At 37.4% G+C, this 25,890-nt stretch overlaps 1 protein-coding gene across 1 annotated transcript in view; it reads right to left on the minus strand.

Moving 5' to 3' along the window:
• The window catches only part of LOC135220562 (uncharacterized), a 120,698-nt gene that overhangs the window by 26,577 nt on the left and 68,231 nt on the right, over positions 1 to 25,890 (minus strand). Inside the window, exons 5-6 of the mRNA XM_064257785.1 lie at positions 6,774 to 6,998; positions 6,270 to 6,539 (exon numbers count right to left, since the gene is read on the minus strand). Coding sequence (XP_064113855.1) covers positions 6,270 to 6,539; positions 6,774 to 6,998 — 495 coding nt within the window. The remainder of the gene's footprint in view (positions 1 to 6,269; positions 6,540 to 6,773; positions 6,999 to 25,890) is intronic.

The following is a 25,890-nucleotide window of genomic DNA, read 5'->3' on the forward strand; positions in this document are numbered from 1 at the left end:
ATTAAGCCTAGTTGTAATGGAGTCACTTGCAGCAAACTAAGTAAAAATGCTCGTCATTCTCAGAAGCAGAAAGGAAGGACATACTTCAAGCTTTATTACGGAACCAATAGTCTTCAACTGCAAAGAGAGTTTATTGTTCCCCGCTTTGTGAAAGTGACCAAGGTAAAGCAAAGAACTGTGAAAGATCAGGGTTCTAGGAGATCTTTTTCTTCGTACTATTCCTTGCCAAATAACGGAGAACATCTGCCTGTTTGCAAAACTATGTTTTTGAGCACCCTTAATATCTCGGAAAAACTCTTAGAATAGCCATTAGTAAGAGACAGTCTACAGGTACAGTGGAAAAAGATAAGAGAGTGGGTAGATCTACAAGTTATGAAAAAGAGGAGGGGACAAAGCAAAAAGACAAGCAATCCACTGAGCATGTTAATCGATACGAATCGGAATGGAATCCCCACTATTGTCGTCAAAATTTCAACGACGAGATTATTTTTGCATCCAGACCTTAACAAAAAGAAAATGCATGCTATGTTTTTATAAAAGGCATATCGGCAAGCTACACAACTTATTGCGAGGTCCCAAGGGGCCAAAATATTTCCTTCCATAATCCTAAGAAGGATCTCTGTAAGCTGTGTGAAAAATTACAGAAAAGGAAATACTAAAAGAGAAAACAACAATTTCAAGACCCAATTTCAAGAACACATAAAAGAGAAGGAAGCTGTAAGGAGAAAGAAAGATGGAGCTAAACATGATACTGATCCTTTTCTCCACTGCAGCAACATTGACTCCAGCAGGTCATTTACCTCCCAAGGATAAATGATAACATGCTTTATTATAAAAGGAGATTGGCTAACTATAATCTTACTATCTATGACTTGCAATCTAAGGCTTGTCATTGTTTTACTTGGCATGAAGGACAAGGAAAACGAGGATCCTCTGAAATTGCCACCTGCTTAAGTATTTACCTTGATAAACTGGATGCTTCTGGGGTCAGAACTGTAAAACTGTTTGCTGATGGGTGTCCTGGACAAAATAAAAATTCTATAATCACAGCCATGCTCTTGCATTCAGTAAGCAGACTGAGAAGTATAGAAAAGATACACCTGATTTTCTTCGAGGCCTAACAATGTTGGTGACCTTTATGTGCCTTCGCAATTTATACCCATTTTTCGACTAGCAAGGAAAAAAAATCCTTATTTTGTTCATCCAGTCCAGACTCTTGATTTTCTCGATTTTAAGACAATGGCAAAAGTACTTCGTATACTATCCATTAGAATAGACGACCAAGGAAATTCTGTTAACTGGGACAGAAATGAGAGAGGTAATGGTGCAAAAGAGTTCTGTCGATCAAATTTCTTCAAGACTAGTCACCTAAATGAACACTTCAGATCTATAACACTGAAGCAACTAATGCAGCCTGACCCAAACAATATACTGCTTAATAAACTCTACACTGAACCTCCAAAGATCTCTAAGGAGAAGTATGAAGATTTGATGTCACTTTGTAATAGTGCCTTACCAGTTGTCAGAGGTACAGAGTATGTTTATTTCTTCAGATCTTTGCCACACTAAACTAACAAGTTTTCATAGCACTTATGTACCAAAAACAATCTTTCTTCAAAAAGGTAAATACAGCTTTTATAGATTTTATCGTGTGTACATCAAGGAAATATTTTATTATTCAATATTGTCAATAAAGTATTTTTTTTCATTCTCTATTATCATGAAATGTTTACCCAAGCAATCATTTCCAAGTGTCATTTCTGAAATATATCTAAAAAAAAAAAGTTTAATTTCCATGATGTGAATGGATTAACAGACGAACTATAAAACCAATTAATATATCAGCCTCAATCATGAAGTAATAAAACTAATGCTTTCTGCGACAATGTGAACGGTAAGGACAGGGATCTTCATAAGAAAAAGATGCACATCTTTAGCATAACTGATGTATTCTATAAATTCAGATCCTTTCTCTTAAACAGATTAAAGGATACAAGTAGGCGTAACTAAAGTTGTTTTGAAATGTTCGTAAAAGACGAAAGGGCGTATCTATTTCAACCCCATAAGCATAGGAAAGAGTAAAGTTTTTTTTAATTATATTACACTCAAGGCAAACTACATTCTTTTGAAAAAGCTCTGTGCCAAATTTTTTTTTATTTTTATTACCTTTTTAAAATTAAACGAGCAGTTAACAGAAACATTAGCTCAAAAACTTTAGATGGCTCTCCTGAAAAAAGTGAAAAAACTGAGATACGCCACTTCGACTTGGTAGTGACGATATGTACAGTAGCACGTATACTACATATATTTTTATGGCTAATGTTGTAAAATAACTTTGAAACTATCTTGAATTTAGTTTAAGGTGGTAGTTGAATTTAGTTTAAGGTGGTAGTTGAAGACATATTTGGTGTTTGAACTAAAGAAGACAGTTATAAACATTGGAATAGTGGTCTTGGGTGGGTTAACTATTAAAGTAGGCAGTTTTTAGCAATTTTTAAGGGGGTTACCAGGATAACACGGGTATTTACTTATCATGGGGGGTTCTGGACCCTATCCCCCGCAATTATCGAGGCCCTACTGTATAGGACTTCTACAGAATCTTTACGGTGTAAAGTTAATGGAAATCTAAAAAGCAACAAACAGAATGATTTTGAAGCTCCGCTGCCTTTCTGGAGTTGCCAGGTGAGGCATTATTGAGCAATATGCATCCGACGATTTAAGAAAATTGTATCTTCACTATTCATGTCGACTATACATGAAAACACCCCAAGCCAGTCTGCTGAAAACTTGTCTTGCAGTGAAGAACAATCCTCTATTTTCTTGGTAAGTGCTCCTACAGACCAATCTAAGAAACTAAATATTTACAAAACTTTGAAAATATTCTTTACAAAGTGATCCAACTCTGTGGATGAGAACCACACCTTAGCCGAATCAAAGGCAGATCTACAAGCTGGGTCAATAAGCCCTGAAAAATCTCCTTGGGAGGAGGCAGACACTCCCAAGGAAGGCATCTCTCCAGTTACATAATAAATGTACCTCCTCTTAGACATACGGGACAGTGGAGAACAGAAAACTGTTTTGTCTAACTCTCTCTTCTCAACTAACTAAGAATTAATACCTGACAATGCTTTCTTGGTGGAAATCAACAGTACCATTTTTGGAAGGTTCGCCGATTCTGAAAGCTGATGTAACATAAAAGCCGAACCAGAAGAAGACCAAGTCATTAGTGAAAAATATGAAGGATAACAGAACAGAAGAGAAAATAAATTCATGAGTGGTAAAAGCCAAGGAAGGATGATCTGATTCAACATCTTCTTCAGCTGAAGAAACTGGAGAAAGAGCCGTGTCCACTTGGATATCGTCCGATACAAGAGGAGCCGCAGGAGGCGGTTTCATTATAAGTTCCACAATGCTGTCTAAGCACCAGAGAACAAGAGAAGAATCCCATGTTGATGAGAGGGTATGCACATCAAGTCCACAGTTACAGGTAATTTGTTTGCAGCATGGGTTACTGGTTGTGTTGCTGTTAACTTGCATTCTTCCTCATTTGAAGAAGCATCTAAAACTACATTGTCATACAATTACTATCCTTCAATGTGGAATCAGAAACTACCGGCATAACTGATCCCTTGACACTTGCAAGTCATAAGGAGCTTTGATCCCATGGGGCAATCTGATCCCATTGTACTAATGGCATCCACTTAGCGCTGAGAAGCCACTTGGCACTTTTGAGCCACTGGGAGGTCTGTGTGGTCCACTGGGTATTTGTAATCATCCCAGAAGCTACATGCGGGGTTTAGATCCCTTTGGCACCTAAGAGGGATTGCAGAAACATTTTAAGCAATCAAAGGCCTGGAAGTATCTTGGAAGTGCCAACTGCGACCTACTGGATGAAAGGCAGTGTGCAACTCCCTGAACACCTTTCCAGTGGTTATCCTGAGGAACCTGGGAAGTAGCAACAGGTTCTACTGAAGGAGCAACTACTCGTTGGCAAACTTCACTGACCTTCCTTGGACTTATAGTTTGCTTCCTTCCAGGTGCTGGGGAGTCTACCGACACCTTTATTAAAGGTGAGCGAGCCATTTATCTTGGCATTATATTGTTTCTTTTTTCTCTAGGATGAATAGCAATATTTATACCTAAGAAATAGTATCAAAGGAACCATTTCACAGGGCAACACAGGGTAAGCCCAGAAAATTTATTTAAAAAAAAAATATTTTGGGGGTCTGGAACGCATTAGTATTTGCATTTCCATTATGTATTCCTCATGGGAATTATTAATTCAGTTTTCGTACGTTTCGGACTTCGAGGAAGGTTCCAGAACGGATTATGTACGAAAACCGAGGTTCCACTGTACTTATATAAAAATACAGAAGTAAATAGCATGGCTGTCAGTCAATAAAAATCTAAATACTACATAGCATCACTGTATTTCATATAATTACCTGGTGATCGAAATGAATGCTTGTTAAATAAACCAGATTTCTCCCTCAAAGATATGTTTTGTCTGATAATAATGGTGTAAGACTATGAAAAAACAAATGTAATTAGCATGGCTGCTAGCAATTTTGAGCTTCCTATTGGTTATCCCACTTCCATCAGCAATATCTTTCTATTCTGGGTAGTAATTTTTTGTTGTCTGGTAACACACTTCAATACATCTACTTTTTGTTGTCTGATAATACAATTCAATATATCTACAAGGCCAATGACATTATATTTTTCAAAGGACCTTTCCATAATAAGTATACTGGAGAAAAATAAACAGATGACTTGAAAATTTGTAAAAGGTATCACAAGTTTTTCATGGAAGATCACTTCTCCACTAATGACCCCAGTAGGAACCGAATCCCAAATGTCTACCTCCTACTCTACACTAAAGGATGGCACCAACTTAATTAGAAAGGCACAAATGTATGCTTAACCACTTGTTGGAACAGACTATTTCAAAAACAGATTCATCCCTACTATAATAATGTCAATGGGCAAATCAGACAGAATAACAGGAATTTTAGCACAAAATTAACCCACCCCCAAAATCCCCTGGGCTGACCATGGACTAAAAAGTTTCTCCACCCTCAAGGTATCAAAATGCTTTACCTCTCAGGTCCAAATATTACCAAAAAGTAGATACTCCAATCATAATTCCTATTACATACCAACTTAAAAGTGAACTTCAAACCCAGCCATTATGTCTTGTCCCATTTGTCAAGACGAATAATTTAAGTGGAAAAAATCCACATTATTCAATTGATTTAAAAAAAATTAATAAATAATGGGTAAGACTCTTGTCTTCTCCTCAAACATTTATATTAATTCCATGGGTTCAAGAGCTCCCTCACCATAGCTAGGTGTTTTTACATCAAGGGATAATTGTTAGGCTATTACTGGAGTTTCATTATAGTTATTCTTGTCTATGAAGCCATGCCATTACTGCACTTTTAAAATACAAGACAACAGTTTCTGTGGAGTCTCTTTACCTCAATGCATTTGTGTTGCTGTGGTGCCACATTGCAATTGTTTAGTAGACTTATTGGGTTTGATTTTCGAGGAAAGCTCACAAATTTGGTTTTTTATTTTTTCACTCCCTTTCAAAGACAATTTTGTATAGCATTAACATGTTATACATATTAAGATGTATATCCTCTTGATATATATAGCATGTTAATGCTATGCAGAATTTAGGAGCTTGTATAGTTACAACCCATACTGCACTGTATATTGAAAATATTTTTATTTTTTGGTTTCTTATTATTACTTGGGGAAATAACATTTATAAAATATTTTTTCTTTTTAGGGGAACTTTGATTTATAAAATATTTTTCCCCAGACTGATTGGTCAGGACAGAATGCATCTCATCATAAAAACATTATAGTACTTCACCCAGTAATTTTAAATTCTATTCCTGTATCAATGATATCCTTTAATATATGAATTTTCTTAATATCTAGTAAGTACAATTTTCTTTGTTAAATATTTCCAGTAAAATAGCGTATTTTCACTACTTAAACTTCAGTCTTACAGCTTCTTTAACTGTCAACTCAATCCTATCTTACAAAGCATGCAAAGGTACACTGTGTAGTCACTATTCTAGAGTTCTACATCACTATGCTGTGTGAAATTAAACTTTGTTGTGTGTGGCTTTTGAATAATGATTAAATAGTTATCAGTTTTTAGTTTGCTTTTACTCCACCTTAATAACAAAAGAAAACTTATAATAAATCTAGAACTTGGTTATAGAAGAGCAAGTTAAAAATACTACACTGACCTGTGGCTGCCAAATCATTCCAAGGGACCCACCAGTTGAGAACAGAGACCACCATAAAGCTTGGAATGGTAATGCAACTGATGCCACTGATAAGGCAAAGATGACGGAACGTGCTGCAGTTACCACTCTTCCCAAAAGCATTAGAAAGCACACGTGAAGAACAGCAAACAACCACCCATACAGTGCGGTAGCTTTACACTCCTTACCCCAATGGAAATGACATCGCAGTCCACCAGATGTCAGTTCTACAAACTCTTGGGGAGAACCAGCCTATCAATAAGTCAGAAAGATCTTATTAAAATGAAAAAGTTTAATACACTGCTAACATTATGCCACAAAAATATAAACAATACAAGAAGGCAAAAATACATGCTTACATAGTACTGTATATATGGGCATGTTGTCCAAAGGTAATACTATACACAAATAACACAAGTTACATTCTATACAAAACAGAGTTAAAATATACTGCAGATTTTAAAATCACAAAGGAATAAATCATACCTTGCCAAGAGCTGTGAAGAAGTCTGTCCAAAACAGCATCATAACAGTGAAAAGAGATGCTAATGTAAACCAAACCATATGTATTCCCCATTTAGCATTTGTGGAATTGTGTAAAGGTAGTATATTAGTATCACCATGACTAGTTAAGAGGGCTTCTGATGAACCTCCAGGTGATGTCATTCCACCAGATACAGTGCTTACTAGACTCATCCCACCGGGTCCTGGCTGAAAATGTGAAAACCATAAAATGGACTAACAAAGTAAATCAGGACATATGAGCATGTCATGTCATGTTGGTATTGCTGTCATTATAGCATTGTTTAAAGTATAAGTTAAGGCCCTTCAGGATCAATCCTGAATGAGAAACTCATTTTTATAAAACAGAATTTTTCCATGCAAAATTATTAACCTTCACAATCCTGACTAAATATATACTAGTATCCTAAAATACTACAGGTTAGGCTGGACAAACTCTGTGGTCAGTTAATTTTTAAAAAATTATGGTATAATTTTTTTTTTTTCTTTTTTAACATATTTTTAAACTTACTACAGCAACTTGAATGCACAGCATTTTGCTAGAAGTTACGAAGCTGGTTGGAAAGTTTTGGCCCAGGAGGCAGCCTCTACCAAAATACAAAGTAATATCACATCAGTGGAAAAACATTCTTTCAGCGAGTCTATTTCATTCCCAATTATTTCTGCTTCATCATGTGCACTTCCTTTAACTTTCAGCATCACTATATTCTTGTTGATACACTGGACTATCATTATCATCCAACCTTCTTAACTAAAACATGGTAGTTGCAAAGCAATCCATAGAGCATCCAGTACTCTCTAAAACTTTCAATCCATACTCTGTTAGTTTAATTCCGCTATAGTTACCACAATCCATGATATCTTCCTTTTGCTTGTGTGTGTGTGTGTGTGTGTGTGTGTGTGTGTGTGTGTCTATCTCTCTCTCTCTCTCTCTCTCTCTCTCTCTCTCTCTCTCTCTCTCTCTATATATATATATATACTATATATATATATATATATATATATATATATATATATATATATACATATATATATATATATATATATAATATATATATATGGTATAGTGTGGCACAGTGTCGTTATTACAAAAGGCAATAACTTAATAATACTTAAGAAAAAGGCACGAAACGGATAATAAGAGAAGAAAAAGGAGAAAAGGGGAGGGGATAAGATAATGATTTTCTTTAGCGAAGGGATTTTGTTACTCAAAACCATTAGGCTTTTAGCCATTAGACATTCTGGGTTTTCATCTCCCCCAAAAGCCTCCATCCGTACCAGCGATTAGTGACCAACAAGAGATTATGGTCGATGAGGGATATTGCCAGGCATATTCGAGAAATTGGAAACTACTCTCATTAGCGCCTATGACTAATCGCCGTTTCCCTTCGTGAACAGGTCAGAGAGAGCCATCTGGCATACGTTAAAAAGGAATTCTATGACCCGTTGTTAGAAGTACCAAATTCTTAAAAGCTCCACCCTCCCAAAGGTAGGCCTCTAGTATCGACGAATCAAAAGCCATGAGTGTGGTCATAAGACAGCCCAAAGAAGTATCAACGAATGACTATGAGGTACCAAGGGATACGCCCTAAGAAGCCAGGACATGAAGAAGGAGGCGTATACAAATTCGAAGCCTACGAATTACTGTAGAAGACCTGACAGGAAGGCGGTCTCGTATGAAGTTAGTAGCCACTAAGACACAAAAAGTCTTTCAGAAAATGCCACACCCAGTCAGAATCCAAAAATCCAAAGGCGGGGCTAAGGAGATTTCAACTGAACAAAAAGGCGAGAGACAGAGAGAGCAGCAGAGGGAAAAGGGAGCAGAGAAAAAAGGGGAACAGAGGAAGCCAAGAGAGCCAAGAAAAACCGGGGACCGATTGAGGGGAGAACTGCAGTTTTGGCATGGCGTTGATGAAACATCGAGAAAAGACAGAAGAATCCCCAGAAGAAGAACAGGTGCAAAAGTGTGGTGTGCGAAGCAATCAAAGACAGTGAAAGTGACAATCAATACTCAGTAAATTTCCCTCGTGCCTATAGACTCGTAATTGCAACAAGTGCCAATTAAGTTTTATCAGTCCAAGAGCCCAGTAACTCAGAAGGTGGAAAAACCTTGTAAGAACCCCTAACGAAGAATAAAACGTAATTTGTATGAATATATCAATTTCATTTCTCATCCAAAAGTAGAACCCTTTTAATGAATTCCAGATTAAGAACATTGAGCAAGACAAGAAGAATTTATATAAGCCTAATTCCCCAAAGTACAGCCTCCACGGGCACAACGTACCTTAGATCTGTGCAAAGAAAGTAAGTACCGTCACAGAAAAATTGGTGGCAGAGCGGTGGGATACGATGAGATAAAGATTGATATAGTGACAAGATTAATTGATGTCGAGTGGTAAGGATAGGAAGAGACAAAAGAGACAGCAAAGAAATGGTGATTAGCGACGTGATACGAAGACACGAATGACAGTTAAAAACAGCGGCAGCAAAACAGAATCAAAAGTTTAGCGTCGGCATAAGAGATTTCAATCCATTCACGCCACTCGAAAAAGAAAGTTCCTCCCCGGGGGGGGGGGGAACAGTACCAGTGTTTCCCCAAATACAAAGACAGTTACCGAGTTGTAACAATAAAAGCGCTCCAAAAAAAAAGCCACCCCACACTGCGAAAAAAAAAAAAAACTCCACTCCGAAGAACAAGAACAGCTGTTCCACTAGAAGACGAATAAGAGAAGATATCGAAAGCGTAAAGAATATATCAAGAGGAAAGAAAACATAATCCCGAAAACGCAACAGTCAACGCAATCGAGAGAGAGAGAGGGGGAACCAACACATCATTCAACGCGCTGGTAGGCGAACGCAAGCTGTCAGACGTAACCCCGGATGCTGAAGACGACGAAAGAAGATAAGTCCAAAATAATATCCTCACACTTACATAACATTAAACTTTATCAAAAGTAAATTACGCGATTAACATTTCAGTTAGACAATTTCTGGTATTTCAAGATTAAAAGATTTTCACTCTGAATTTTTTTGGCAACGAAACCTTACGATATTTCTCCATTTTACTAATTATAACTAATCAGCTACTAAGACCTTTTCCCGAACATTTGTATTTACTAACCAATAACTTTAAATTTTAATTTGAATTTTTTTATTGTGTCATTTATGTTATTTTTTGTGATTTTGGTTGTTTTTGTGATTTTATGTACTTTGATTTGTGATTTCTTGTACTTTGATTTTTTTTTAGTATTTGCTTTTTACTCTTATTCGTTATGTCGAATGAATGTTTACTTGTTTTTATTTTGTTTGTTTAGGATAACAAGGGTAATTCACGGGAGGTCTCTCGTTAGCGTACACTTTACGGTCAGTTCAGTATCGTTTTACCAGTACTGTTAAGAGGATTTTGTTGTTGTTTAAGAATCGCTTACTGGTAACGTAAGTCTTTGAGAATATTTCTGGGGAAAATTCTTTTATTTTTTTTGGTGATCGAATACTTAAGTAAAAACAATTTATTGTCATTATCATTATTTTCTTTTTGGGTTATTACTGTCATAACTTTGATACTTTTAATGATACTCAGTACTTAAGAAAATTTCCACTAACGAGTCGATGGTCAAAGGGAGACCGACTCCTTATCAGAACGTAAGAACGCTTGTGCTCACGAGAAGTCAAATAAGAAATTAACCATGCCGGAAGGTACACAGTCCGCGAATTCGAGCGCAGCAGTAATGGGAACACATAAGGGACATGTAATTAATCACATAGCTAAATTTTGCGGAAGAAAGGATGGCCAGTTAGCTTGTAACCTAGAGAAAACTGGATAGCAGGTGGAGACACGCCTAGATAGCATAAACGGGGACAGATAGAGAAAAAAGCTTATTGAAGCCAAGAGTTATCTTGATTTGGAAGCCGGAGGAGACTTAGAACGATACGTCCACTCCGAGACTTACCGAGATCTTAAGAATTGGGAAGAATTGAAACGGTATTTTAGGAAGGTTTATTCCACAGTTGGTGAAAGAGATCCAGTTACTAGCTTGGCAAGGATAGTGCGTCAATTTAAGTTAGACGAAAGACGTTATCAAGAGTTTAGCTCTCAGTTGTATAACAATATGAATGAATGGGGTAACTTCCTGGAATCCACAGGTTGGATGAGAGGTGAAGGAGGCAAGCAAAAAATGCTAATGAGTCATGTTAAAAAAATATTTAGACTAGCAATAATGATTGGAAGCCTGCCAACAGAAGTCATTGCAAGGATGGCCCGTAAGTGGGAGACATCCGATGATGTAGCAGAGATTGAAGAGGAGGAAACAAAAATCCTAGGTAGAAGACCTGAAGGGAATCACCTATATACAGACCTTTAGGTCGCTATAGGACAAAAGAAAAGGGGTCCAATAGATCTAAGACACCATTTAGAAATCAGAATAAGATGCCAGGTAAATCTTCTCAAGGAGGATTTTCGACAATCACGTGTTATAACTGTCAGAAGAGAGGACATTATGCCAGTGACTGCCGAGGGATGGCCTTCTTCTCCTTTTCCATAAGAGAAACAGGTACATAGTGCTCGAGAATGCAGAAATAAATTTGTTTCAGCTCCTAGAGGTAGATCTCAGTCGAGAAGCAGAAGTAGAACCAATAGTCAATCTCCCCCAGTTAGAGGAAATAGAGATTCCGCCCCAAATAGATATCCCAATCAAACAGCAAGTATAGGGTATCAACCAGTCCAGTCAATGTCAGACGACGCAATGGGAAATTTTCTGCTTATGGTACAAATGAATCTTCCTCTATAACAGAGAGAACGTCCCGGAATGTTCAAGGCTAAGCCCAGCTACACAGGTTTAGCAAAGTTGATGTAGGAAATGAATATAATTATAGACCATTATTTCCCGGCACATGTCGGTCCTAGAGAAAACCTATTATTACATTCTTGATAAACAGGAAAGTCCTAAGAATATAATGTCAGAAAAGGTGTATCGATTGTATTTTTCTCACTTCAAGTTTTGAATCCAGCGGTAGATTGTAGAATCACAGACGTCCAGGGCAATGATATCCACGTAATTGGACAGTTAGATTTTCCATTTAAGCTAGGAAGAATTGCTCTAAGAGAAAATGTTCTGGTAGCCAGAGATATACAATTAGCTTTGCTCATTTGCTGATAGGTTATCCAACTATGGCTAGACAAGGGATAAGCATTGATGCCCCTAGAGAACAACTAGTGATTAACAACGGTCGTGAGATTTCTAGAATACCAATATGCAAGTTAATTAAAAGAACCCAGACTACAGAGAATCCCACACGAAAGGTATCTTAAAGAAGGATAAGACAGAGGAAGATATCCAGAATGCATCACGAGTTCACAACAGACATTAACCTCTTAGAATCAAATCAATGCACTTATTTAAAGTTAGAGAGGAATTAAGACTTAAAACCAGGAGAAAGCACGTGGGTAGAATGTACAGTAAATCCAATTTTGAAGGGAAGGAAATTCTCACGCTTACTGAAAAGTCGCAGTAAATGGAATACATTATTCTTCTAGTTTACATGAAGTCAGACAGGGCAAAATAGCGTTACAGAATTACGAATAACAGAGGAGGAAAGGTTAAATTAACACCACCAGGTACAGAGATAGGCCTAGCAGAAGTATACTCCATACCTATCCGAGTTGTTAGAACGGGGAAACAGTAGCAGCAATTAGTAAAGGAAAATGAAAATTATGCTCAGGACATAAAACTGAGAAGAGCTAAAAATAGGATCTCATTTAAAGGACATTAAGGAAAACCATGTTAGAGAAGAATTCATAGACTTAATGTGCGAATATAATGATATAGTCGCTCTAGACGGCGACACCTGGGAAATACACGCGAAATAACGCACAAGATAGACATTCCATCGAAACACAAAGCCAATTTACATACAGCCTATAGAGTAGCACATTCCCAGAAGGAAATCATTGAAAGAGAAGTACAAAAGAATGAATAGGCAAGGAATAATAGAACCATCTAAATCCCATGGTCTTTCCCACTTTTTTGCTAGTTCCTCAAAAGGGACAAAACTTATAGAATAGTGTGGGATTTCAGAAAATTGAACCAAATTACTGAAAATTGATCCTTATCCAATGCCGTCATGCGAGATCTTATCGCTACTATAGGGTCCAAGAAGTACTTCAACCACTATAGATTTATTGCAGGGATTCTTGCAAATCCCTCTAGACGAAGAAAGTAAAAACCTTTGACTGCTTTTTTTTTCCACTAGTAACGGTAGATACCAGTAGTAAGAATGCCCTTTGGTCTAAAGTCAAAGCCCGTAACTTTTTGTAAGATAATGGATAAAATTTTGGGCGATTTACTAGGCAAGGACGTACACTGTTACATAGATGATTTGGTAATAGCAACAGATACCATAGAGGAACATATAGACTTAGTCAGAGAAGTCCTAAAGAGATTAAGAAAAGCCAACCTGAAGCTTAAACTAAAGAAGTGTAACTTCCTTAAAAGGAAAATAGACTACCTTGGTCATACACTAAGTGAAAAGGGCGTAGAAGTAAACGACTTAAAGATTAAGTCAATCAAGGAATATCCTACACCTCAGTGCAAGAAGGACGTAAAGTCATTCTTAGGTTTAGCAGGTTTTTACTGCAAGTTCATAGGGAACTTTGCAGTCATATCAGCTCCACTAACTGAACTTTTAAAGGAACACATATCATTTGTATGGACAGACGAGCAGCAAGAAGCATTTGAGGAATTGAAAGAAAGATTAACACATCCCCCAGTACTTAGCTTCCCAGACTTTGGCAAAGAATTCTTTTTAGCCACGGACGCAAGCCACATTGGTATAGGAGCATGTTTAATGCAAAGACAAGATAATAAGTATAATTTGCCCATAGCTTATTACAGTAGGAAATTAAAGCCCTCAGAAGTGAAAAACTACTCAGTAACAGACCTCGAGTCTCTAGCTATTAATAGACGCTTTTAAAGCATTTCAGATACATCATTTTTGGTTACAAGATAACTTGTTCACGGATTCATTCAGCCGCAGTAGAAAATGCTAAAGAACCCTAATTTTTCTGGACGAAGAGCCCGTTGGTTCATGACAGCCCAAGATTATGATATAGAGGTGAAATATGTCCCTGGGAAGACGAATAAGGTAGCAGATGCATTATCAAAGAAAGGATTCACAAGATGATAGTATAAATATGATAAGTCAAGAAGAAAAAAAGAATGAAACAATGTGCAATGACGTGAATGTACTCACCATGCATTATACAGAGGAGCTTTCCCGGCAAAATTTCATAAGAGAACAAGAAAGAGATGAAGATATAAGAGAACTGTTCAAATACGTTAGAAACGAAAGAAAACACAGCCAACAAGAATTAACCGAACTAGGTAGGAAGGTTGGATGTCCCACAGATGCACTAACGGACATAGATGGCGTATTAATTTGGATGTGTCACGAATATGATCCATTTGGTCAATTTCTAGGTGTACTGACACAAAAGGTTAGTACCTAAGAGTCTAAGAAACAAGGTCATTTGAGCTAATGCACGACGATGACATGAGAGCTCACCCAGGAAGGGATGAGACAATTAGATTAATCCAAAGAACTTTCCATTGGAAGGGAATTCACAAGGATGTTAGTAATTATGTGAAGAGCTGCAATACATGCAACAGCTACAAGGGAAGAACAGACAAGGAAGTACCACTAGGAAAATATCCTATCCCACAGACTCCTTTTCGAAAGAGTATCTATTGATCCTTATCACAAATCTTCATACCACGAGTAAAGGGAATAAGAATATACTAGTATGTATCGACGCGCTCACGAGATATACAGAGTTGGTACCACTAACTAGTAAAAGTGCCAAGGATTGTGCAATCGCTCTCTTCGATAAGATATTTTGCAGATATTCTGCCCCACAGCTCATTATCTCTGATAATGGGACCAAGTTCAACAACTCATTAGTTCAAGAAATTTGTAACGCCTTTAAGGTAGAAAATGGTAGCGATACAGCCGTATCACCCAGCTAGTAATGGCTTGGTAGAAAGGAATAACAGGAAGGTTTTAGACGTATTGCGTCACACAGTAGGGGAGTGTTGCATTCTTAAGTGGGTCTCAAATAATTGTTGCTGTCTCTCTCTCTCTAACCAATTGGTATTAACACACATGCATGGCGTGTGTGTTCATAGTTTTAAAAATGCTAGTAAAGGTTACTGTCAAGTCTCTTGACATTTGTGACAGCACCACCTTCACCCCTCTCTCCAATTCTCTATGCTTTTGTAAGACTGGGATTTCCTTCATTCTTCATAATTTTTGAATTTATAAACTAAAACTTACTAATTTACCATAGAATTTTCTATAATGAATTTATATTGCTGTTTACATTAATAGTATTTGAAAAGGAGTAAATCACTAACACACAAAAAACATACATTTCAGTAAGAGAGAGAATTATTATTTTTATTTGATATAATTTTATCTTACTCATGATCTATTTGGTCCTAATTCTTGGGCTCAGGGCTAAGCCTCGTATTTTATCTAATACTTCGGGCCAGCCCTATGAGAGCTGAAAATCAGCTCAGTGGTCTGGTTAAACTACTATTATATTGATCTTATTAAACTTAATACAATACTATTAATAAGTTTTAATATTTGAAAATTAGTAAATCATTTTTGTATCTTAAAAATATATTTAGTCATGAAAATTAACATCAAAATACACTAATTAGTGAATACTTATCAACAGAAAAAATCTACGAATAAGCGAGTCCTCGTGCGAATACTTTTTAAATAGGTCCCACAGAAAAATCTGTGAATAGGTGAGTCTGCAAATCTTGAGAACACAAATATGGGAGGTCCACTATATGTTAATTAAAATACACCTGTTAGCTCAGTTGCTTACACAAACATAAACACACACAGGACTATATCATGCATACAATAGCACACAGGTTTTATAAGAGGTTGTTTGTGGATTTTTATCATACAGCAGTTTTTCCCAACATTGTGTATTTCTCTACAAAATGTTGCTTCTTGTGTGTGTGTGTGTGTGTGTGTGTGTGTGTGTGTGTGTGTGTGTGTGTGTGTGTGTGTGGTGTGTGTGTGTGTGGGGAGAGAGAGAGAGAGAGAGAGAGAGAGAGAGAGAGAGAGAGAGAGAGAGCAAATTTTCTTCAGTATTTTTGTAAAAGTTAGATTTTAGTGCTGCTTTTGATTTAGTAAATAATAAGGAATTTATTTATAAACTTCAGAATCTTGGAATAGGTGGATATGTTTTAGGATTACTTCAAGATTTCCATACAGGTAGGCAGCAGTGAGTTGCTGTTGATGGGATCTTTAGAGAACCGAAACATACGGTGTCTGGAGTTCCCCAGGATATTGATCTTTGTCCACTATTATTTTTGGTGTATAGAAGTGATATGGTTGTTGGCTTAGAAAACAAGATTGCTCAATATTCTGATGATGCAAAACTTGTGGGTGTAGTAAAATCTCCACTTGTGAGAAATGAAGCTTCTCAGCCTTATTTGGAACATGGTAGGATAAGTAAATGGTGTAGTAGTAGGGTAGAAGGCTGAACTCCAGTAAAACAGAAACACTGTTGATTAGCAGATCTTGTATAGATTTTTCACCCCATCCTCCCCTTCAGGTGGATGGAGCTCCTTCACAGCGTCTTGAGGGAACAAATGCGACTTACTAGGGGAGAAAACAAGAGGGCTAACTTCTGAGTACCTGTCACCCGTTTAGTAGTAAAGATCCCCATGGTGAAAAGTGAGGCTAACTCATCCGAACTGTCTCTAACTGCCTTATCAGTGCATGAAAGAATGTCTAACCAGTCTGAAGAGAGATCCTCTGCAAGTAATCTTCCTGGCTAAGGAACCAGCTGTCCAGTTCAAGACACTGAATATTTCCAACACCTTAAAAATATTCCTCACAACATGATCCAGCTCAGGCAAAGAAAAGAAAAACTTGACTGAAGAAAATGCAGCAAGACGAGTTGCATTGATCAAGCCAGAGAAATCCCCATGGGAGGAGGCAGACATTCTTCTTCAGCAGCAGCTTAGATGGAGGAAAAGCAAAAGCAGCTTTGCCTTGATCCCTCTTGACTGCCATCCTCTACCTCACACACAGATCTCTTTCTAAGAAGAAGAGAGTACTAACCTGGAAAGGCAAGGATCAAAATGACATTTCCTCATGGGAATTCCTCATGGGGAAAGTGGAAGCAGGCAAACTGGGAGGTACTGCTATGAAGTCCAGGAAGTTCACTAAAAGAAACCTCAGAAGGCTACAATATGACAAGGCAGAAGCGTTCTCAGGATCTGGATCTTCATCATCAGAAAAAAATGGGTGAAAAGTGATCCTAACTCTTGGCAACAGACATCTTCCTCTTAAGGAAGCCCATCTAACCCTCATAGTGGCGGCAAATACGGCTAGAGAACGATCCCCTTGTGTTGATGAAGATGAGGAGACGGTGGTGCTGGGGTCCCAACAGCTGGTGCCAAACTACCAACAGCTGGCACCGGGTGCCCAACAGCTGACGCCTAACAACCAACAACTGGCTCCGGGCGAGGTGTGGAAAGTGCCTGATACGAGTGAGGTACGAGTGGCTAGGTGCCAACACCATACGCTCATAAAGGAGAATCAGTATCTCATCAGAGCGGCAGGACAAAAAGTACTTGGGAAGGCTCGAATACACTGACAAAAGAGCCAAGTCCTGATCCACTTCCTCTTTGCCAGATGACAAGGGGGACCAAGGTGGTATTTTCACCTTTAGGAGTAGCCTTCTTAAGAAAACCCATCAGATCGTGAAGTTGCAAAGAAAGTGGAGCTAAAAACGAACCTCCAAACCATACATCTTAGGAGAAAACACAGTTGGTGCCAAACCCTCTATCTCTGGTGCTGAGCAACTCACTTTAGGCACCAAGCAACTGACACAAGGAGGGGGAGTGTACAGGTGAAGGCGAGTCAACACAACTGGTACTGAATGCCTGGGAATAGACTGGCTATTGGAAGCAAGAGGTCGTTTACGATGCTCCAAATGTCTGACGTTCAAACGAGCCAAACAATTCCAGACTGTCACAAGATGAACGCTCAAACCGCTCTGCATTTCTTTTCAGGAGACAACTTTTCTGAATCAGACGACATCTGAGCAACACTCTCAACTCAGCCGCCTTTCCAGCGGTGTTCAGTCGAAACTTGTGAATGCATGACAGGTTTCACCAAGGGAGCAACTATCAGGGGCAACCGCCCCCGGACTCCCTTCTACTGCCAGTGTCTTCTCCCCAGTGTGGAGGAGCAGGACAGTGACTTTAGGTACAGGAGATCCAAAGGGCCAGACAGCCACCTCCTCACAACAAATCCATCAAGATGCCTTTCCAGTGGCTGTCTGTCGACACCTGGGAATAGGCTACAGGTTCATCTGAGGGGGCAATTATTGGGAGCAACCCCCTAAGACTCCCTTCGATTGCCAGTATGTCTTCTTCCCGGTCCAGATGAGCAGGACAGTGACTTTAGGTCTAGGAGATCTGAGGGGCCAGACAGCCACCTCGTCCACCACACATCCAGTAAGACGCCTTTCCAGTCCCTCTGTCGATACTGACATTAAAAATTTGTATCACTACCAGACAGACCATAGTAAATGATTAGGCAAATGAAATTCCACATTTTCATTAAAGATTTATTATATTAGGGCAAAATCTGTGGCAGTGACACTGTCTAAGGCATTGTTAACAAGTCGGGGACACCATAAGGTGGATTGTGACTTTTGAATTTCGGTTAGAGGCAAATTTCGCTTAGCATCATGCCCCCAGGGACGGAACCCCTGCCATTAACCGGGGGCTGCCTGTATGTACCACTGAAATTTGGTGATATAATCAGAAAATAAGAACAAACTGCAGTAAGCACTTGATGTTTAGTCAAGCATGGCAAAAACAGAATGAGGTGATTAGCCAAGTCATTCCTAATACCGTATATACTTGCGACTTTTGAAACCTAATTTTGAAGCTAATTTTAAAGGGGTCGCATCATACACGCGGTATAAAATTAGCGTACCGTCTATGCTTTCCAAAATCGGCAGATTGCGATAGTTACTACCGGAGGAAAACAGTAGATCTTTTAAAAAGTTATGCTTTACTTGTACTTCACTATATCCAATAATATTGTATGCATTCTCATATTACTATTGTATTTTAAAATACAAAAGAGCGATCGTGCGCCATTTGCATTATTTTGGTTTATACAACATGTTTAACTGTTCTAGACTAACCATCTATAATTTCTAAATCAGTTGATTAAGGCACAATACTGAAGGATTTTTTTACTTTTTGTTTTACTCGGTAAAAGAAACATTTGTTACTTGAACTATTATTTTTATTTTAGGATACACAGGTAAGTGAAAATTTATTAAAGTAAAAAAATGCATAAAATTAATAAACTAAAATCCTCCAAAGTCGTTCTCCGTGTCCGTATCATCAAATACTGCACTGAATTCTTCGCCATCAAGGCTCATCTCCTGCATCTTCGTATAGGACATCGTCAATTCATATGGAAGGTACAGTCTTGTCACCGTGGCGAGCTCTCTGGCGTGGCTTTTAAAGATCTGCCCTTATGCTAATTTTACAAAAACAACAAATGCCCATGTGTGACAGACCTTTGAATGTCCTTCAGACAGCACCCGAGGCTATAATTATAAGGGGTTTTCATTCCCAGGTACTTTAATCTCTCTCTCTCTCTCTCTCTCTCTCTCTCTCTCTCTCTCTCTCTCTCTCTCTCTCTCTCTAAAGCTACAGCTGTCAGAGAGCTTTTTTTATGGGACAACATAGGCCTGCATTTTGCATTTTCCATACCTATTTATTTTGTATACTATTGCCCTTTCTCGGCTGTGAAGTTAATGTCTATCCATGGCTGTGAGATGACCAGGAATAACTTGTATGTCAGTGTCAAAGTCACTCCACACTTCAGTCAGGCCAAAACTTTGCCATATCGCATTCAAGCAATATTCAGTCATTGTTTCCTATCTATTATTTTGTCAGAGAGAGAGAGAGAGAGAGAGAGAGAGAGAGAGAGAGAAGAGAGGAGGAGAGAGAGAGAGAGAGAGAGAGGAGAGAGAGAATCTGTCTGTATACGAATGTTTATTTTCTCACTCATCAAACTTACTCTGTTAGGCTTTATTTCATATTTCCTTGCTCACCAATTTATTCTATACCTACGATATTAAGAAATCAAGATATGTGTAGAAATGAGAACTACCTCCAGACTGTACAGTCAGTATGGATTTAAACGCACGTGGAACTGGTTGAAATATTCACAACAGCACCAAAATGAGATGCCATGTTGATAGAAAATCTGACTCCGTTTCTGGTTATGGCATAAAAAATAAAAAAAAACTTTATCAATGGTGAACCTACGTAATTTATTTAGAATTCTGCGTAACGGAAAAGATAATATTTGATATCTGTAATGGGAGAAATGGTTTTATCTATGTTGTTGTTATAAATTTGGCAGATATGCGATCAAACACGTGGGAGGACCAAAACAGCCCAGCCAGAGAGCTCACCTCATTTTGTAAATACTATTGTTTGGCGTGCGAGGGTTACCCGATTCATTTGGGTGTGCGCTGCAGCTGCTGCTACTGCTACTCAAATAATCGCATTTTTCTTACCAATCCCAAGAGTTGACCATGGAAAATCCCAAGATTAACCACAAATCCCAAGATAAAAAAATTGACATATGCCAAGCCTTGGAGTCCTAAATATTTACTCTGTCTGTCTATCAGGAAAAGATACTGATAAATTGAATTGACGGTATCTTTCCTGAGAGAGAGAGAGAGAGAGAGAGAGAGAGAGAGAGAGAGAGAGAGAGAGAGAGAGAGAGAGAGAGAGAGACCTTACAGACCTTACATCTTGTTCGGGTTGCCCCAGGTCCCTCAGTGTGAGGCACCTCTACTCTAATGTCTACCAGAGAGTTGCTAGTACATCTTCCGGTATATTTTGCATCTTCCAATCTTGGATGGTCTGGGATGCAGCTTAGATATTTGTCGAGCTTATTCTTAAACACATCTACGCTACTCCTGATATATTCCTCAGTTGAGCTGGCAACGCATTGAATAGACGCTGCATTATCGATGCTGATGCGTAGTGGATTAATGTCCTGTGCGCTTTCCTTATTTTTCCTGGTATAGTTTTGGGCACTATTAATCTACCTCTGCTTGCTCTTTCTGATATTTTTTAGCTCCATGATGTTTTCGGCTATCCCTTCTATCTGTTTCCATGCCTGAATTATCATGTAGCGTTCTCTTCTCCTTTATAGACTATATAATTTTAATTATTGTAGTCTTTCCCAGTAGTCAAGGTACTTAACTTCTTCTATTCTAGCTGTAAAGGACCTTTGTACACTCTCTATTTGTGCAATATCCTTTTGATAGTGTGGGTACCATATCATATTGCAATATTCAAGTGGACTACGAACATATGTTTTATAAAGCATAATCACGAGTCCAGCTTTTCTTGTTTTGAAGTGCCGTAACAACATTCCCATTACTGCTTTACATTTTGCCAATAGAATTGCTATTTGATCATTGCATAACATGTTCCTATTCATCATCACACCAAGGTCTTTAACTGCTTCCTTATTCGTGATTGTCTCATTATTAGGTCCCCTATATGCATATAGCTTTCCTTCTCTGTCTCCATAATTTATTGATTCAAATTTATCAGAGTTAAATACCATCCTATTTACCTCTGCCCAATCATATACTTTGTTAAGGTCTCTTTGTAGTGCGTTCCTATCTTCATCACAAGTATCTCTACTTATTCTAGTGTCATCGGCAAACCTACTCACTACCAAGTCCTTAACATTACTGTCTATGTCTGCAATCATAATAACAAACAGTATTGCAGCTAACACCGTACCTTGTGGCACACCGGATATTACCTTAGCTTCATCCGATTTCTCATCGTTTGCAATAACTATCTGTTTTCTGTTGTGTAAAAATTCTTTTAACCATCTTCCTACTTTATCCACGATATTGTGTTTTCTAATTTTCTTCGCTAATATATTATGGTCTACCTTGTCAAAAGCTTTTGCGAAGTCTAGATAAACCACATCTGTTTCATTTCTGCTTTTCATATTTTTGTATATGTTCTCACGGTGAACTAACAGTTGGGTTTATGTACTTTTTCCGGGTACGAAAACATGTCCTATATTAAACAAATTATTTTTTATTAAATGTTTCATATTTTTCTTCATTACCCTTTCATAAACTTTCATAATATGTGATGTTAGACTCACAGGCCTATAATTACTTGCCTCTAGTCTTGATCCACTTTTGAAAGTAGGGGTAATATATGCTAATTTGTGCTCATCATAAATCTTGCCTGTGTCTACACTTTATCTTAATAATATTGCAAGTGGCTTTGCGATAGAATGAACTACTTTCTTTAACAAAATAGCAGGAACACCATCAGGACCTGCAGCAGTTCCATTTTTAATTTCATTAATAGCCTGCACAATATCAGCTTCATTAATATCTATGTCAGCTAAATATTCACTATTTTTGTCCCTTACTTCTGTGTCATTATCTTCATTATCAATTCTGGGGGTGAATTCTCTCTTATATCATTCTGCCAATATGTTGCATATTTCCTTTTTTTCATTCGTTAATCTCCCTTCAATTCTTGGAGGGCCTATTTCTATTCTTCTTTTATTCATCTTTTTCGCGTACGAGTATAATAGTTTGGGGTTTTGCTTGATATTTACTTGGGTTTTTTCTTCCAAGTCCTGTTTTTCAATTTCTTTTGATTGTATAATCTTTTGTTCTGCATTTTCTATCTTACTATTTAGTTCTATAACCTTCCATGCATTTTTTTCTTTTGCAAGACCTTTTTTCCACTTTCTGATTTTCTGGAGCAAGATCCTTCTGTCTCTTGGTATGCATGACTGATGTTTACTTTTCTTCTTCGGTATATATTTTCCACTATTTTCTCTAATATTTTATATAGTATTTCCGTATTTACCCTTATGTCATCACTTACGAAAATGTTATCCCAATCTTTGTTTAATTCTTCATTTATTTCTGACCATTTTATATTCTTACTGTAGAAGTTGTATTTTCCATATCCTTCCCACTTTTTCATTTCTTGCTTATCTCTGTTTTCACTTGCTTTGGAATGGACTGTTAATTCTATGACATTATGGTCTGAAATACTCGCATTATAAACAATTATTTCTTTGACATAATTCACCTCGTTCACAAATACTAGGTCTAAAGTATTTTTCTTTCTTGTTGGCAGGTGATTTATTTGTTGAATGTTGTATTCTAGTAGCATATCTGATAGCTTTTCGAATTGCCTCTTATCTTCTGCACTACTATTACTCTCTTTTTTATATGTATAAATACAACCACAATCTCCTATTCGTTCTTTCCAGTCTACGAAAGGAAAGTTAAAGCCTCCGGATAGGAGAATAGTCCAGTCCTTGTGATTTCTACATATATCATCCAATTTTTCTATTATTATGTCAAACTCATTAGTATTAGGGGGTCTATATATTACTATGTTCATTAATTTTTCAGATTCAAATTCTACCGCTATTAGTTCACATTCTGAGTTACTATATTTCTCATATATTTATCCTTGTTTTCAGTCTTTCCCATATACTATTGCGGTTCCCCCTTGATTCCTATTTTTTCTATCTGATCTATAAGTTTGGAACCCTTTTATTTGATCATCATTCCCAGTCTCTTGGGAATACCAGAGAGAGAGAGAGAGGAGAGAGAGAGAGAGAGAGAGAGAGAGAGAGAGAGAGAGAGAGAGAGAGAGAGTATATTTAACCAGTGGGCATTAGTACATATGCAGGCAGTGTGTTCATGCTTGTTAAAAAATTGTGCAGTACAGGTAATTCATATCTGGAAGACAAAAAAAAAAAAAAATATGAATTTTGTTGCTGTCAGTCACATGGACTAAATTCACAAAGAGCAGGGAACAAATCTTGACATTCCCCGAGAGATTAGAGAGATGAACCAAGGCCATCTAGGATGAACTCTTTCTCTCCTCTCAACTATACTGTAAGTGTTAACTTGAGTCTCTGAAATCAATAGGTATTAGCACACACGCAACAGTATGTGTGTGTGTGTATGGGCATACTGTTAAAAAATGTGCTGTACCTACAGGTAATACCTACATTTTGGAAGATAAAACAAACAAACAAACAAATTTTGTTGTTGTTAGTCGCCCGGGATATAAAGGGTGTGACCAGCAGACAGAAAGATTAACATTTTTCCAGAGATTAAAGAGCTGAATTTTGTTTTGAAGGTATGTCAACCGCGTTAGTAAATAGGTATCATCTTCTAAAGAATTTTTTTTCTCTTTTCTTTTTGCGGAAGAATGTTCAAACCATTTTTCATTCAAAGTAATGAGAAGGAATCATTCTATTCTTCATGTAATTAGTAAAATACTAATAAAAACTAAAACTACGTACTGTATGCAAAACACACACATCATCGTTAGCTTCCCGTGTGTAAATGTTCATTCTAAGAAATTCACAGAGTAGTATAACTAACACCTGATTGGTTGGTTGGTAGCCATGGAGATCTGTTATCCAATGACTGCCCTCTGCTTCTGTTCTATTTATATACATATGCCGCGGATGGCACTAGGTTTGAACGTTACCATGTTCGTGATTTTCTGACTGCTGACGGCAAAAATTACTCAATAATTTTCTTTATATAATTATTTCTTCATGAAAACAATAATATAATATGATCATTTTAACTTTAATGTATAGTGGTATGAATAATACCAGTGTGTCGTAGCGATGTGTCATCAATATAGTGGTATGAAAATACCACATGGTGTTGTAGCAATACGTAATCACAAAGTACAAATCCTTTTCCCGGACCATCCTCAAAATTTTACGACTCTTCAACTTCAAGATCGATATGGTGAAATATATTATATAGTCATACTTATTGTTAAAATTCATAAGTTGAACTGCAAAACATTATTATATTTTGATTGTTATGAGCATATGTTTTTTGCGTTTTACGGAATGTTTATTTTGAAAATAATAGCTATTAGTGAACATATGGTATTAATTGTCCCACTATTTTATTATAGGTGATCTTAATTATCTCACATTCATTTAACAGTATTATATTAATATTTATTTAAATAAACTGTAATTAATAAATAACAATAACAAAAAACATAAAGGGAAGAAATGTTTTTGCTGCAGTAGTGATGTTTGTTTGATTATGCATCTGACCTCACATTTCCGAAATCTGAAAAATTCCAAAAACCGAAACATCGGAATGTGTGTGTACTGCACATTTTTTTTTAAACACGCACACAATGTCTACACATTTACTGATACCCGTTGGTGAAAGACTCAAATTACACTATTTATTCCTGAGAGAGAGAGAGAGAGAGAGAGAGAGAGAGAGAGAGAGAGAGAGAGAGAGAGAGAGAGAGAGAGAGAGAGAGAGAGAGAGATGATTTAGGACTCCAAAGCGTGTTATTTTTACAATTATTTTATTATCTTGGGATTCTTTTTTAATCTTGAGATTTTCTATTCAATTCCCGAGATTAGTAAGAAAATTACCGTAACTTGACTAGCACACATCTGAATGACTCGGCCATTAGCATGCTAAACCACCAACCTTATGAAGTGACGCTCTCGGTAAAGGAACTTGCATGATACATGAGATACATGACAAAACCACTGTTTATTGGTGAAAATTTGGGGGTCGCATGATATGCGAGATCACACGTTACTCGAGTATATACAGTATGTATTGCTATTAGGGACACACTGTAGACCTATGCTGAGCAATTAAAGTACTACTGGCAAAATTTGTATTTAGGCTGCCGTACATGTAAACCTATAGCTATGTAATTACTGAGTAAGTCACTTATACAAAAATTTATGATGGGTACACAAGGCCTGTATACTATTCTATGTAGTCGATACACAGGCACAAACAATGAAAATGTATGAGATTCTAAAAAGGTATGACCACAAAATGTTAAGATTCATAAACCAAGTGCAGTTGGAAGATCAATATCCAAAAAAGAAATTGCTGGGAAAATGTGGTATCTAG

The sequence above is a fragment of the Macrobrachium nipponense genome, chromosome 2 (assembly GCF_015104395.2).
Source record: "Macrobrachium nipponense isolate FS-2020 chromosome 2, ASM1510439v2, whole genome shotgun sequence".
Classification (NCBI taxonomy): domain Eukaryota; kingdom Metazoa; phylum Arthropoda; class Malacostraca; order Decapoda; family Palaemonidae; genus Macrobrachium; species Macrobrachium nipponense.